The sequence below is a fragment of the Bemisia tabaci genome, chromosome 5 (genome assembly GCF_918797505.1).
Source record: "Bemisia tabaci chromosome 5, PGI_BMITA_v3".
Classification (NCBI taxonomy): domain Eukaryota; kingdom Metazoa; phylum Arthropoda; class Insecta; order Hemiptera; family Aleyrodidae; genus Bemisia; species Bemisia tabaci.
The window spans coordinates 35,110,219-35,126,674 of NC_092797.1; the positions used below are offsets into that span (position 1 = coordinate 35,110,219).

The window sequence follows — 16,456 nt, forward strand, 5'->3', positions numbered from 1 at the left end:
ATGAACACCATGCTGCCTCCAATTTTTAGGTTATGTTTAGTTATTATGTTATCTCATATCATATCATGATTCATAATAATATTGATGATTCTGTATATTTTCTTTTAGTCCGTCTCTAATTTTTCTCTCACACTTGTACTTCAGGAAAGTAAACCTCCAGTAGATATAAATTCCAAATTTTATTATTGTATAACAATTTCTATATTCCCACAGTTGCGAATAATTACTTAAGTGGTGTTTCCACAATTTCGTCCTGCTGTGTTCTTTTTTTCCTTCAGTCAACTGTTTTGTGATGTGAGGTGCCTACTGAATTCGTTCGGATGTTCATAGAACTCTAATCCTGCCGTGTTCAGTCTAATATTCTCGATGAATTTTATTATGAGCGATACCAAAACTAACAACAGTTTCAAAAGTTACATCGGACTACATGACACCAATCTTTCGGTGAGTAGTAAGTTAACATTTTTTGAAAGGGAAGGACGTATTCTTCTCTCACCACAAGTAGAATCAGCATTCAAATTTGCCCGCAAGGATTTCACCATAGCATTCTCATGTCCTTACTCTGGTCTGCATGGGAGCGATGATTTATGGTCATAGCTTGGAAGATGATGAAATCGCTCCAGACCCTAACCCTAACAACTCCTGGACGAATCTACCTAAGCCAGGCCAATTTATGAATTGCACTCTTAAACTTTCTCTATTTAGGACTGACAGCTTGGATAGTTCATATTCTGCACCACAGTAGATCTTTCTGTGATTTCTTACGTATCACTTTACTGCGGGAGCATAGTAGGTATCATTTTTAATCTTAATGGGCCTGTTGCGAACTTTTGCTAGAGCGAAAATAAGAGTTGTTTCTGCCCGTTAATGTTTCCAAAATCACGATGAGTACATTAGCAAAGTTTTAAACGCAACCCTAACTTCATAACCTGTGTAAGAAATTTGCGTTTTTTTGAGCTTCCCGCTTCTAAAGCGATACTACGGCACAAGTAAACATTTCGTTAGAGGTATCATTCTATCCAACCCCTCTTGACTAGTATGCTACACAATATTTAACATGGCCGACACCAATCCACCGAAACATGTGCCTGGACGAGATTCTAAACATTTGTTAACAACCCAGCGTGCCTACATTGACGATTTCTTCGTGTTGGTAAAGATTCACCTTGGTTGACCATGTGCTTCGAATTTGGGTATGTGTGAGGAAGTGTCGGCTATGTTGGGTACTGCTATTTCGAAAGGGTTGAATGGAACGACTCCTCCAACGATGTGTTCACCTGTGCCGTAGTATTGGTTTGAAATGGGAAGCTCAAAAAAACGCAAATTTTGTAAGTAGAACCGATAAATACAACTCTTATTTGTACGTATTTCTATCAAACGGACCTAAGCGCTATAGGGTGAGGAAGGTAGAGGGGGGCTTGGATTGGCGGCGGAATCGGGCGTCCGGCTTATTCCGTCCTATACTCGCAATGCTTTTCCATGGCGCTTAGGTCCGTTTGACAGAACGCGCTATCCGGGATTCTAAATTGCTCAAAAGGAACTCAAATTGGTGCTTAGTTCCATTTGATAGAAATATGTCCATTTTTGCTCTAGCATAAGTTTGTAACAGGCCCATTGTTATAACTTTATACAAAAGAAGTCTACCTTCATCAGAAGTTTTAAGGTAAAACCTTTCGGCATAATAGATGCATGAGAGTCCAGGGTTGGAGTTTGGAAACTGACTCAGGGGCTGATTTTGTGTTAGAGGGCAAGTTACCACACATAGAGTAGGACAAAGCGGTGAAAAATGTGACCCAGTCTAGAGAGTTTTTCCTGCGGCCCGATTATTGAAACTATGTCAGCCTGACACGACAAGACATAGCCCTATCTTAACCATGCAATATATCGCAATTCGATGTCTTACCGGGCTGGTTTAAATTTCAATAATCGGTCCGCTGATGTCCTTACGTTGTAAGACTTGTTTCGCTCCAAGTAAGAATTATACTACTCAAAGAAGTCCTATAGGAGAGTTGGAAACCTCTGAGTATCTGCCTTTGACTTTTTATGAAGTTCCGGATGGTTTTTGAAAGTGCTGCTTGTTGTGGCTGCTCACAAGAAGCAGACGCAGACTGTTGAAGCAGAAGAAAAGCAGACTCCACTTGACCCAACAAAAATATCAATAGCCTGGCTTGAATCCTAAATTGAATTTGTCAAACTAATCGATTCAGTCATTCCCTGAAAGTTTATATAATGATTTAAGAAAGGCTACGCATTGAATTGCATGTATAATTTATGAATCCTTTCTTTTGAACAACTAAGTGAAGTAACATTTTGTTTTCTTTTACAGGCACATGACATCAGCAATGATGAATCATTCTCAGAAATACTGCTTCCAAAGTTGCTGCCTGGTCAGTTTCTTAATCCTATTAATTTGAATTATTTTCTATCTCATGCTAATTTTAAGTCAGTCAGTCTCATATCAGATTGCCTCCCGATAAAGATTGCTCTTCTTTTGCACTGAATCAGTGAAAATATATTTGTGCAACAGTGTGAAACATGAAACATTGTTTAAAGTCAAGAATTCTCGGACTCAAGTTGGATGTCCCCCTACTTCATGAGATGAAGTCAGTCTGATGAAGCTTCAAGAAAAAATAGGGAAATCTATACATACCCTGTATTTCTACTACTTAGATTTATGACTACTAATGGGTTTAAAGGGGACGGCAACCTTAAAAACAAGTTTGACTAAATTGACGAAGAAAAGTGTGCAATCAATGATGCCAAAATCCGTTGCGAATATCTGCATTTGTTGAGCCACTATCGCGAAAAAACAGCTGAGCTTGTGACGTCATGAGCTCCGTCTCACATTTTGCTGTCTGCACTCTGCATACTGTCTCCTGTGTCAAGTGGCGGACGCATGTTCGCGACAAGTTATTAGTTCGCTCCAATCTTGCTTGTTCCTGGCCGACTCTTTTTTCTTTGCTCAGGTGTGACTATTAAGGCAACTTCGCGGCGCCAGACAGCAAACGCACCAAACTGCAGTCGCACCGGGAACGCATGCCGTCACCAGTCAGACATACAATCTTTCATATCTCTGCCGATTTTGCGAATTTTTCATTCGGAGCAGAGGCATGTTGCTTCCTATACCTTCCTGCTTCAATTTTTAATACTATGTCATTTTCGATTTTAGGGTTGCCGTCCTCTTTAATTTGGGTTATTTTCAATATTTGGGCCTCAAGCAGTGGATATATGCAAAAAGATGATGAGTATTATTATTTGACATCAATGCACATCACACATCACATCTTACATCATTGCATTCATTTGTACAAGTGACTACTATCTTTGATGTGCATTAACATTTTTATTTTTTTCAGGCGAGATGGTTGTGGCAGAAGCTCATAGTGTATTACTTTTCACTCCTGTGAGTGATAAAAAAAATGGAAAGTTGGGCGTTCTTGTAGTTACTAACTTCAAACTATCATTCATCACAGCAGAAGAAGAACAAAATACTGTAAGTAATGTTTTTTCCCCCTATTTACAGTTCCGTCGTTAACTTACAAATCTAAATCAAAATTTCAAGAAAGAGAGATCCCATTAGGTAGTGAGTCATACAGAAAATACTCTATGTATCTTTTTTTCTTCCTTTTTAGTCGTGCGGTGAAGCCGTATAGACTATAGTTTAAAAAAAACATACCTATCGGTCTCTCTCCAAAAGACTGTGATGATGAAGTTTCTTGATCCTCTATCATCATTTTTTGACACGAGCGCACACAATCAAGAATACAAGATCATCTAAAAACTATTTCTCTAAGGAAATATTGCGTATGAAGTAATGGAGGAAAATTCTTGTTTGTAATGTGTACCTTTACAACTTACCTGTTTAAAACAATAGAACTTTTCACCTTTCAAAGCCATGCATTAATTAGGAAAATAACTGACTTTGTCTTTTTGTTTGTTCTAGTATTATATTTCCTATCAGAGAAACATGCTACTGGGTCCAAATGATGTCTCATTATCAAATGTTGACGTCTTGTATCAGATCAGTAGCAAAAAGCGTAAGCTTACTCCTGGATCAAGTGTCTCCGATCAAGTGAAAGGAATTTTTGTATTGTGCAAAGTAAGTTCTATCTTATTCATGTCTTTCATTTTATAATCATTTCTGATTACATACAAATTAACGATAAGTCATTCCATGAGAATAGGATTACTTATTGTTCATCGAATCTCACGAGCAGTGAGAAATGAGTGTTGTTTCCAGTACTACTGGCAAACTGAAAGTAAGAAGTCCAGAAGCTACTTTGTGGTGATGATTGGTCCAACTAGACTCAATAGTGTCTATAATTACCCTCCTGATTAGTCATAACCAGTGTTGTGTCAAACAGCATATCTTAATGAGCTTTTTCCCCCTGTATCAAGAGAACCTCAGTCTCATACCAAAAGACCGTGCTCTAAAAACTTATTGAGAAGGAAGAAAATTGTCTTATTAGGAAAGGACATTTTTCAAATTGCAATCTAGTCCTAGTTTGCTTGAATTTTTCCTTGTCTTGTTGCTCATTTTTCGTACCTCTAATTTTCAGGATATGCGAGCTTTGACTTTTAGTTTTAAACTCTCACCACCAGGGCACGGGAGAAAGCTTACTAATGCCTTATTACATCATGGCTTTCCAAAGCAACACCATCTTCTTTTTCCTTTTGAGTACACGTAAGTACACTGTCTAAACTTGAATGCTGTGAATAAAATATCACCACGGTATTCCAGTTTTTTTTTAATTTCTCGAGGAAAGGAGGTCTTTTGAGTCAATATTTTGTCAACATACTTATTTTTCTTTCTACAATCCTGTTATTTACAGTATTTGGGCCTTATTATTAGTTTTTCTCTTCTTATTGTTTGTCCTTGAGTTAACAAGGTTACTGGCAAGTGAGCGCACAATGAAACGGAGAATTTGTGGTCCTATTTTCCTCTTCAAAATCGGACAAAATCGTTTTACCAGAATCAGTGTAACTACATCAGACAGTGCCCAATTGCCTCTTGTGTCTTGTTTTCTCACAAAAAACTAGGTGAGATTAAAACTTGAAATTTCATGAGTTTACTCTTGATAGTCAAGGAAATATTTGCAGAAAGATGAATGGTTGAATCCAATTTGTTGACAAAAAAAAATGAAGAATAACTTACTCGTCAATTGACCACTCAAGTATCAGTGTACAGAAGGCTATTAAAAGGTGCATTTTTAGCCATTAACGCTTTAATTATGAAGATGTTATTAAACTCTTATGAACTATTTACATTCGTTATTTTCATTGCTGCCGCATTTTAAGGTTAATGATGACTTGAGCTATAATTACATGCTACTAAGAAATCTGTCAAGGTAGTAATCACCTATTTGCAATATTTTTCAATGGTGTAAACATTTTCCTCATTTTCGGAAGTTGAATTATATTTCCTTCAGTTTAATTGCTTACAATTTTATTTACGTTGTATCACAGGGTACCATACTATCCAGGCAACCATCAAGTTACCATGTTTCGTACAGCTGTGGACTGGGAAAAAGAGTTAACACGAACTGCTAGTGTTGGATGGAGGATTTCTACTGTCAACCAGAATTTTAGATTATCGGAAAGGTATTCAATTTTTCTAACGATGCTAACCAGTTAATTGTTTTGCTAGTGTTAAGGAGGAAGTTTTGAGTTAACTATGAAAGTTACGTCAGGTCAGTAGCTTTACTCTGCAAAGTATTAAACGTTCCAGAATGGTCCGATAATTTTTCAGCTTCTCATCCCATGTTCTTAATTGTGCAGATATACCGAGGACAATAGCTACTGCCTGAACTACCCTTTAGGCTTGTTTTTGACACTAGAAGGGAGGTATGCTTATCTAAGTTGACTTTTGCTCACACTGTTGAGAAGAAAATGGAGACATAGTGCAGGGAACTTTGTGTCCGAGCACCGGCAAGCTAACCATTCTGGGACGTTGAGGATTTGATCTGAATTTTGCATTGAAGGCGGTTGATGGTATCTTTCATCATTGTTCCCTGGAGCCTAATTCCATTTGAAAAAAAGATTCTAACTTTACTTTTTTTCACAAGTAATGTTTAGTTAGGACTGTTTGAAGTCTTTCTTTCCTTGAAAAGCACTACGGCCGAAAAGTGATTCTCTATTAAAGGAAGGCTAAGCGAACACACAAAAACCTGGGAAGGAACGAGGTTTTTCCTCTTTTCATTTCCTGATTAGAAATTCCAGGGCCATTTAAAGTGTGTTTGGTCCTTTCGCCTTAAAATCTTCTCTCCCTGCTGAATTTTTTCCTCTCGATGTATTAATGAACTTGTCATCTCTTTTCAGTTCGCCCCAGTGGCTAGTTGTTTGTTCGTCCATATTAGATAAACAGTTAAGGGAGGCTGCTCCTCATTTTAATGGAGGCAGGCTGCCGCAATGGTGCTGGAGCTCTCATTCTGGAGCTGCTCTTGTTAGAATGGCAGATGTCGTATCCGCCTCTGATAGAATAAAAGATCGAAAGAGCTTGCACTACAAAGTGAGGTGAGTTGATCACCACTTAGATAGTTTCTTTAGATCTCATAATTCTTTTTATTTTATAAAAGGCAATCAAATGTAAAATTAAAACTGAGCCAACAAATGAAGAAAAAGCTTCATCTTGTCAATTTTAATTGTAGAATAGAGAAATTATTTCATATTGTATCAGCGCAATGAAGGTAAGCAGTTAAGCCGGTCTCACTAATAATAGATGTATGTATAGTCTTTTGACAATGACTTTTTAAGAGCAATCTTCCCCAATTTATTGAGCAGTAATCTATTTTCTCAATCCCAAAATGATGTTTGCAAATCTTCCTCTTTTCTTCAATAAAATTGTCAATGAATTTCTTTGCTCCTCACTCATTTATTATGGTGCCTAATGTTTTACTCTGTGTAGTGGTCCATTCTGCTCACAAGGTTTTTTTTTTTTTTTTGTCTATCTAACCCTTGAATGATTTTTCAGAATGCAAGAAAATATTCTATTGGAAACAGTTCGGAAGAGTCATCCACGTTTAACGCAACCAGTTGTAATAGAGCTCACAAAAGACATGCCCTCCTTAAGGCATATTCAAGTCAGTTTTTGTAAACTTAGAGACCTGTGCGTAGCTGGTGAGTAATATTCCTTATAGCATGCAATGCAATGGTTTTATGTTGATTTATCATCAATCATATCTGCCACAGTCGCTTGATAATGATGTAGTCCATGTATTGATGAGTAAGCTTAGCCATGGCCAAAAAAAAAAATATATCGTCCTTCAAAATGTTTATGTATTAAGAATAAAATGTTCTTAAAACGAGGAAGGGAAGAGGTAGAAATGATGTTTTAATAGACCCCTGGACAAGGCATATAATTAAGCATTCTGATTTGTGTTATTTCTTCAAAATTCCATGTAAAATACAAATTGCACAACTAAACTTACTGACATTAACTCTCAACCAAGATATTAACGTTTTTATTTAGCAATAGTGACAAAAAATTTTAATTTTCCCTCTTACAAGAAAAATCAGAGTCAACTCGAATCACATTGCGCACTCCAACGATTTTGATGAGTTTCTTTATGGAGGAATGTTCCTTCCTCAACCTGTGTTTAAAGTCTAAATGATGTTAAACAACTGAGCTGGAGCGTTGAAATTGAGGTTGTCATGTTTTCAATCAGCTGAGCCTGTTACGATAACGTTTAGTGTGTGTTTTACTTCAAGTATATTATGGTTTTTTTTAGGAGCGGAAAGTTTGAAGTTATGACTCATGAAATGAATCTGAAATAAAAATGACAAAAGAAATGAATTTTTCGACAGAAACTAATTGATAATTTACTCTGAAAGCACATGATTTTCATGTGTTGATCTGAAAATGAAATTTGATGGCAATGTGTTTGTGGCGAAGAAACTTTATCAATATTTTTGAAAAATCGATTTATTTTTGTTCTTGACATGCTCAATAGGGGGGCCTTTTGCACAAAAAAATTATCAGCTAGTGTAAGCGAATGTCTCTGAAAATGTAGTTACATATGATTCTTTGTCTTATAACTGCAGATATGAAGAATTCATGTGGGATTATTTGTAAAACTTTATGTCCGTTTGACAGACGCTTTACCCTTTATACCCTTTTGAAATACTTTAAACGGAAATAGAATGTTTTGTCTACCGTTGAGTTAGGTATTTTCCGTACCAAGTATGTCTGGCCAGCACAGTCAAAGAAACTTTTACCAAGATAGTTTCTGAAATTCTACTATTTTTTTTTTTTTTGATGACAAGGTCTTGAGAAATTTCTCAAAAAATTATTTTACAGAGAAGTAATTTTCCTTCCTTTTCTCATCTATTTTTTTTTTTTTTTTCTTTTTTTACAGATAATGAAAAACATTTTTGGGAACAGGATTCTCAGTTCTATTCATCATTGGAGAGTACCAGATGGTTACACTATGTAGGAAATTGTTTATTAAAGGCAGTTAACGCTGCATCAAATTTAGCCAAAGATATAACGGTTGTTCTTCAAGGTAAATCTTTTACATATTATCAATAATTTGTCTTTACGTTGAAGATCATATTATTTTTTCGTTAGCGTGGTAAAATATGTAAGCTGCCTTTAAAGTCTGGGTACTTGTTCTTTAACTCCAAACAAATATGACCAAGTAGATGATTTCGCTTCCCTCTGAAAAATCATCAGGTTCAATTTTTAGTTAAAATAAAGTTAGGTTCATTTGTTGAGTATTGGTTTATCAAAATTATGATACTTTGAAATCGGAAAATTGGAACGTTTACACATTTCTCATATAGATTTTTCCCTTTGAATTTTGTCTCCAAGATTCCTTTTTCTAAACGCTTCTTGTTTTGAATAAATGCTATGACAAACAAATGGCTTTGGAACATTTGTCAAAATATCATTCAATTGCAGGCACTATTGCCGCAAGGATATTACAATTAACTAGGAAGAAAAGAGCTGTCCATCAATTCCTCACGGTTTTGTGTCATATCAAAGGACATCCAATGATTACAGCCATCATTAATGTATTTTGTATTATGCTATCATAGTCCTTCATCAGTCTTGTCAATGTTAGTGACAGGAGCGTATTAATTTTCTAATTGAAAAAAAGTATTTCTTGCAATTATCTCCAGTCTTTTTACTTTTTATTTTGCCCTTGATTTGTAATCTATTATTTCCATATTTTATTGCTTTCAGAGTCAGACGGCCGAGATATATCATGTGTGATAGCTAGTCTAACTCAAATTATCATGGATCCATACTTTCGAACTATTAATGGTTTCCAGTCACTCGTCCAAAAAGAATGGGTTTCCATGGGGCACCCTTTCTGCATAAGGCTTGGCCATATCTACAAATCTAATACTCAGCAAGTGAGTATCATCATTAATCAATAAAAAGTACAGAAAGTGCATGCTAATGGGGGTGGGACTTTGCCGAACTATTTTTACTACTTTTGTAGCAGGGGTTTACAGTGCCAGATTTAATCAGTTTTTTATTTAGAACTTCTATCTTGCAAGAGTAAGTTATATAATTTTTTGATTATTTCTTTACTTACTAAGGAGTCACTTTTCACCAATGGGAAATAATGCTGATCCAGAACTACTTTTGGCTACGGAATACGGCTGTAGATTCAAAATTGTGGTATTCTCTGAGTATCAAAAGCTGCTATATCTAGTGGCTTTCTTTACTCTCATTTCTAGAACCCTGAACAAGCAGGAAGCTCCAACGCATTCGCGTCGGAAAGCGGCTCTGGCGACGGTAGGTAGTTGTTACGCGTTTACGGTTTCCTTGGTAACCTTTGTTTGCTATCAGCTGATGTCGAGTAGTATGACTAGGAAGCTCCAACCACGGCATTCTTCGAAAAAAGCGCGAAAACTTATAGATTTGAATTTTCAAATTTTAAACGTAAAGTACATTTTTTCCAGTGCGAGATTAAAGCACAGACCCGTTTTGAATTATTGACAGTATCACCATGATTCCAAAAATACACTACACAACATAGCATTCGCTCACAGGAAAAAGATATCAATTAAAATAAAATCAGTCCCCCCTAAACAGCAGAAAATGGCGCCGATTCCCATCCCATTCAACCAACACGCGGTCTCTCCAATGTAACATGGTCCGTTGATACTCCCCAGCTGGGACCGTCCGGAATAGCAGCTCTAGTGCAAGCACCAGAGCCGCTAAAATGGAATCTTATATCTCAAACTGTATCAATGTGTGCTAAATTCATCCTTTGTACAGTTTCAAGGAGAAAAAATATCAAGAGAAACAGGAAAGATAGGAAAATTGAAAGGGAAATCACTGGTTTTTCCTCTGCTAGAACAATCCTGGCTGATAAGGGTCTTAATTATTTTTAAAATTAATACACGAGCTGATCTTTATCTGGCTAATCAGTTTTTGGCTCAGTACAGTTGTGGTGCTAAGTAATTATTTGAGTTCAGTGCAGTTACTTTAGTGCTTAATTATTTTGCAAGATTTTTTTCTTAATTTGTAAGCTTAGGGAAAACAGGGGAATACGCAGAAAGCACTATGTCACCGAGAGTTAAAAAAATGTTCTAAAGTTACCTACATTGAAAAACCCAGACTGTCATACTCTCCCTCTCTAGCCTAAGTATCTAGATCTTTGGAATCTTAGAATCAGTTTTTCCATCGGTTTAGCTCAAATATTTTGAACAAAGTATTGTTTTATTTCATTTTCTTTCTTTTTTTCAGTCACCTGTCTGGTTGCTATTTTTGGATTGTGTTTGGCAACTTCTTCAGCAGTATCCATTAGAATTTGAATTCAACCAAATTTATCTCACAACCTTGTGGGATTCATCTTTAATTCCAATATTTGAAACATTTATCTTTGACTCTGAAAAAGAGCGAAGTGAAGCCTCTTCGGTAAGTTTGTGGGGAACAGCATCTTTCAACCATAGTTCTGAAGGGAGAATGTGCTCAATCGTCCAATCGTAGGAGAAAATTAAAGGCACCTAAAAACGGGGAAAAATGTGAAAGTGAAAGGTATTTTTGTATGGGACACTATTAAACACGCAATTTTTTAGAAGGGACTACTAGAGCAGTACTTTTGGTGGAGGAAACTGTGTAAGGCATTCTTTAATGCGAGGAAAATAATGAAGCATGCAGTTTTATGTGGACGGCAATGTGCAAGCAGCCTCAAAAAATGTGAAGTTATAGAACTTTCTACACCCCTGCCATAGTTTTTTTTTTTAAATTTTTGCTGATTCTCTTATTTTTTGTCTCAAAAACTACAGCAACAACAACTTCATCCAAAAATGTCCTCAAGCCACATGTGAGCTAACAATAAGATCTGCAAGCTCAAGTATTTTTTGCACCGGTGTGGGAGCAACATCAGGATGCAGAAAACTGACATTTTTAACAAACTTCATTAAGTCTCACCTTTCTGTAATACATAATCATCCAGATATGACTGTTCAACTTACCCTTGTGTAGTAGACTGTACCGCAGATGATTATCCTCAAAATTTATATTTTTTACAGGTTTCACCAGTAATCTTGCGAAGTGTGTGGGATTTTGGAGAGCAACTTCCAGAAAGAGATATTGCATCATTCTCAAATCCTCTATATAGAGAATCACCAAAACATTTAGAAGTTAAATCAGGTGTGCCATGTTTGCACTTGTGGAGTCAATGCTATTTTCGATTTCTACCCATACTAGAAATAAAAGGAGGAGGTAAACCTCAGGTAAGTTATCGCCCACAAATTTTCCCATTTCTCTTATCAGCTGAATAGCCCTGTTATTTAATGCTGCTGGTGCGCCTGTAAAAAAAACCAAGAATATCTGCATTTTTTCAAAGAAGCAAAGAAATAATTGGTAAAATTGATTAGCAAGTGGCAAACTTACCATATTTTTTACTGCCGAGTCTCTATAAATTGTTCCTCTATCTGAAAGAATCTCCATGTAGAATGACCTCTCTTGTTTTCTTGCTCTCGCAGGGGTGGATTTCAAAGTTAGTTCAACTATTAAGTTTTTCAAGAACTATCAATGTTAGGAAAAAAACAAAACCAATATCAAAACACACATATCTTCAGCTTTCCAACAAGCTATAGTTTTTTAAATTTGATCCATATTTCGTAGAGAAATCATGCATTTTCCACACCCGCCACTTCTCTGAACATGCCCACTTTTAACTCTCTGCATGACTTCTCAGAACAATAAGTGATAGTCAAGGAAGAAGTAAATTTGAGTTATTATCTCATCGAGTAAAGTTAATTGACCCTTTTACTGCACTTTTGATAATCTAGAAAATCTATCTCTTCGTTGAAATAACTCAAGCCTTAAACTGCTTCTCTTTGTTATAATTCTTCCAGAGTATTACTGCGCTATCTAAATTCATGCCTTGAAAAAGACCATTCTATCGTTCATTCTTCATAATGAGAAATTTATAGGCACAGAGCAACTGACTAGGAGCGACTGGACTCTCTTTCTGAGACTTTCTCTCTTTATCTTAAAATTAATTTCGCCTCTGAAAACTGATCCTACTTCTTTTTTTTTCAATTTCGATGTGCTGTTAGGTTGACTTGGCAATCAGAGAATTATTATTACCACCTGGTAGCAGCGTGATGTCCGTTGAAAGCAAACAGCAGATTGGCTCCTTCTATCCTTTCACCCATTGGAACACCAGAAACTCAGTAAACCAGAACTCTCTTTTGCTAAGTACCCTGTCACTGAATACCACTGACGATTCTCAATCCATCATTAGTTTCTCATGTGACTAGTTCCAATTTGTTTTTTTTTTTTATTATCATTTTTTCAAGCGGTAAGCTGTGAACGAACCAAAAAGTTAATTTGTGAAATTTGTTCCTAAGTACCTTCATTTTTATGATGCCAGTCAAGCTTTACATTAGATGCAGCTAAGAGTAAAAAAAAAATGTATTTTTCTACCTTGCTTTGAAGTCATGCCTAAGCGTTTGACCTGCATTTTAGAGTAATTGGATGTGTGTACTACCCTCCGGGTCAATCATATAATTTCATCACAATTTGCGTGTATTACTGACAAGGAAGCTTGGCTTAAACTCGTGAAGAGGGCCTAGTTTTTCATTGATTTTTTATTATTTTTAGTGACTAATATCTGATTTCATTGTTACAGAGATTTTACTAAGCCAAATTTATTTTCGTTGCCTTCCTTACTTGATCATGTAATTTTCAAAGACAGGAATTTTTCTCCATCATGTTGAGTTTCCTTGTATTCCAGTTTTTTCTGTTGTCCAAGGAAAGTCAATATTTAAAGGGATCGAATGAAGACTAACACTAATTGATAAAGTTTGACTCAGTAATTTTGTGAAAATGGCCCATTTCAGAGCTTTTTAAGCAAAAGTATTGATCTATTAAAATCATTTTTATATTTTCACACATTTGTTCAATTTTCTTAATGCCTCAAGACATAATATAATTTGAAGCATATAAATTGTTTATCTTGAACCCAAATTGGAAAAATGTACTTAACTCCTTCATTTACTATATCCCTGAATTTTCTTAATGTAGGATGTTCCAAGTTCCAAGTTAAAAAAAAATCTGAGAATAATTCTTGCAGCTAAGGTAAATGTTTCTTAAATTTTTAGAACATTAGCGCGACAATGAAGTTCACTTTCTCTGAAGAGGGCAGAATTTTAAGTACATTAACTTTTGTTGCATTAGGTCAAAAAATTAGATTTTGAAATTCAGCAAAACCCTCTCCAAAGAACCCTATAATTATTCGCAAAAGGTCACTTAATTTTCGTGCCAATGAAGGATGTAAAGTTGCGTAGAGTCCATGCCAAATAAATGTACGCACTTCTAGAGTGCGCTGAAAGATTCGCCATCTTGATTCTTGTATTTTACTGCTTTTGGAACTTTTGCTCTGCACCTTCAAGGGGCTTGACTGTGAAATTAATGTTCACTGAGATTTCAGTCTCATTTAAATTTTAAGTATCAACCCAAGAATTTTTTGACCGGAAACTTACAATATCCTACGTAGAAATTAAATCTGATTCACTAGACTGATTCAGATGTATTGTGTGAGTGATCATTGTCAATTTATCTCCATTTGTAGCATTGGAAGAGATGGTTTCCATTGTTTCAATTAAAATTTAGTCAAACGATACCTGGTACCTGGCTTAATGGAAAATTCCTGTAGTGATGTCACTATTGAATCAGTCAGTAGCTTCTTAATCTGATGTGTTGATTTTTATGATCCTTAACAAGAGTTTTTCTCTCATATTTGCCTTATCTAAACTGTACAATAATTAATTATATGAAATTTTTAATTAGTGGACGATTGTTTCTTCTTCAAATTGGTGAAAGAGGAACCTTGTTAAATTTTTATTTCACCAGTTTTTTAGGCACTCCAGCTCCAGCATAGGACATACTGCATTTGCCGTTATGCATGCGTAAAAGTTGTAACACAAAAAAATACCAAGGTATTTAACATACACGATGAGTGCATAAGTTGAGTTAACACTAAATTCGGCATAGATAATATACCAGGTTTGGAATGGGTCTAAAATGGGCTCAATTATTTTCACCATTGAACAATAGTCTCTGTAGAAAAATGGGGCTTTGTTAAGTTCATATATTCTCTCATTATCTTTGGCTTGTATTTATACTAACTTTAAAATATAAATAATAGCATTTCAACTGTAATAAATAACATTCCATAAAAATGCATGAAAACAAACAGACAGTAAGGCCCAGGAGGAAAGTCGTTTTGAAATTGTTTTATTCTTTTAATCGGTAAAGTTGCAAGCATTTTATTCAGTCATCATTTCTATAAATAAGTTTATTTTTAACCAGCATTTTTCATTTTTCTTCTTAACATTTATCATCTACTATCTTTAATCATCCCATTTAGAAACCTGGTTTTCTCTGATTTCATTATGAGTGGAATTCTTAGCAGAAAATCACTTCATAGGAATTTGTGAATGTTGTGGCAAAAAATTTAAGCAAAATCCCCTCAAGCTGGGGTTCATTTCAGAGGAAAAAACAATTCTTGTGTGAAGAAATTGAATTCAACGTCCTTTGCCAATCATCCTCCAATTTCCATGAAGTTTATCCATATTTGCTGCTTAATTCAGGAAGAACAGTTCACTTTCTGAAATTAGGGCAGTTGTGGTAGCACCAAGAGGTGGTTTTCAAGGAAAATTTACAGTCGGATAAAGTCGTATTTAGACCCATAGAATATGCTTCTGTAGTAAAGCAATCTAACCCTAGGTTTTATGTGCATATCTTGTGATGCATCACGGTTAATCCTTGCAGCTATGTGTCCTTGTCTATCTTTGTTTAGTGCTCTTCTAGTTTTTAGAAAAAAGTATGACTGCTTAAAACACTCTACACTGGATTTTAATAAAGTTCTTTTTTTGGACAGGAAAAATATATTTGATTATCATCTACTAGAGCCAAACTTCTGTCAATTTAAACATTGTGTCAAGGATTTCAACAAAAAAAAAAAGAACAAGGCAAGGGGAGTAAAATCATTCCTTGATAAAAATTTTTAGCTGAAAACTTTGGAAATAGGTCTACTCAGAATATGTAATCATAAACTGACAGCGTCAATTGAATGTAGTGTCTTCTAAACTCATCTGAAGTCTTTAATTACCATAGACTACTAAAACACATCTCAAAATCGAATTTGGCTTTCTTGCTTTTCCTGTTCAAATCTGTCTTGTAATGACCCTTTTTACGATTAATTCCAGCATTTTTCAACTGTGCCTTTCACTAATTGGTATTCTAAAGCAAGAAAAATATTAGTACATTAGATTTTTATGGTGAATAAATGTCTCCTCAAAACTATGAATGTAGATGTATGCAGTTTGCATGAAGACATGTACGTCATGTGCTGGACAAATCTGTATCAGGATATAAGTTTCCCGATACAGATATTAGGATCAGCGATACAAGCCTGTATTAAAGCCTAGATAATTCTCATGATGTTCATAAGTATCTCAAAGAATTTTTAACTCTGTAATAAAAAATGATAAACATATTGATGGCTGAAGTAAAAATCTCCATTACAATATTTCTTAAAAGGGAACGGACCGAAATGTATTCTTGTAATTTTTAGGGAAATGATTTCAATGAGTGGGAAAAATTCACAAACAAATTTTAAGAGAAAATGTTAATCCGATTTCTTTCAAGTGGATGAAACTTGAGCAGAGATTCGCATTGTTGCACTGGCAGTTGCGCAATTTCTGACTTCAGCCATCAATACGTACATGCTGAGCTATTTCCTCCATTTTGCTTCCCTGTAGAAGGAGGACCTGGGAAAATTTCCAAGCAATTTGTATGTTGGTTCTCCTTTTAAGGTAATTCGACGGACGCCATTTTTTGTGTCAGAGTGACAGGCGATTTATAGCATCAATTCGTTCTATAATTTTAGCTACTTGTCATTTTTTTCGAATTTTGAGATCGCACATCTGTTGTCATGAGTCTAAAGAGTTCATGTACCAAATTTGACAAAGAAATTCAACG

The 16,456-nt window shown here is 35.5% G+C and overlaps 1 protein-coding gene across 1 annotated transcript; it reads left to right on the forward strand.

Annotated features, from left to right (window-relative positions):
* The first annotated feature begins 26 nt into the window (after window positions 1-26).
* Window positions 27-15,443, forward strand: LOC109040792 (myotubularin-related protein 10-B). Its single transcript, XM_019056858.2, has 13 exons — window positions 27-444; window positions 2,327-2,387; window positions 3,357-3,493; window positions 3,944-4,099; window positions 4,560-4,684; window positions 5,467-5,601; window positions 6,319-6,513; window positions 6,971-7,116; window positions 8,355-8,501; window positions 9,185-9,357; window positions 10,703-10,873; window positions 11,491-11,694; window positions 12,526-15,443. Exons 1-13 carry the CDS (start codon window positions 367-369, stop codon window positions 12,727-12,729), a joined length of 1,932 nt encoding a protein of 643 aa, XP_018912403.2. The 5' UTR covers window positions 27-366; the 3' UTR covers window positions 12,730-15,443.
* Window positions 15,444-16,456: the final 1,013 nt, after the last annotated feature.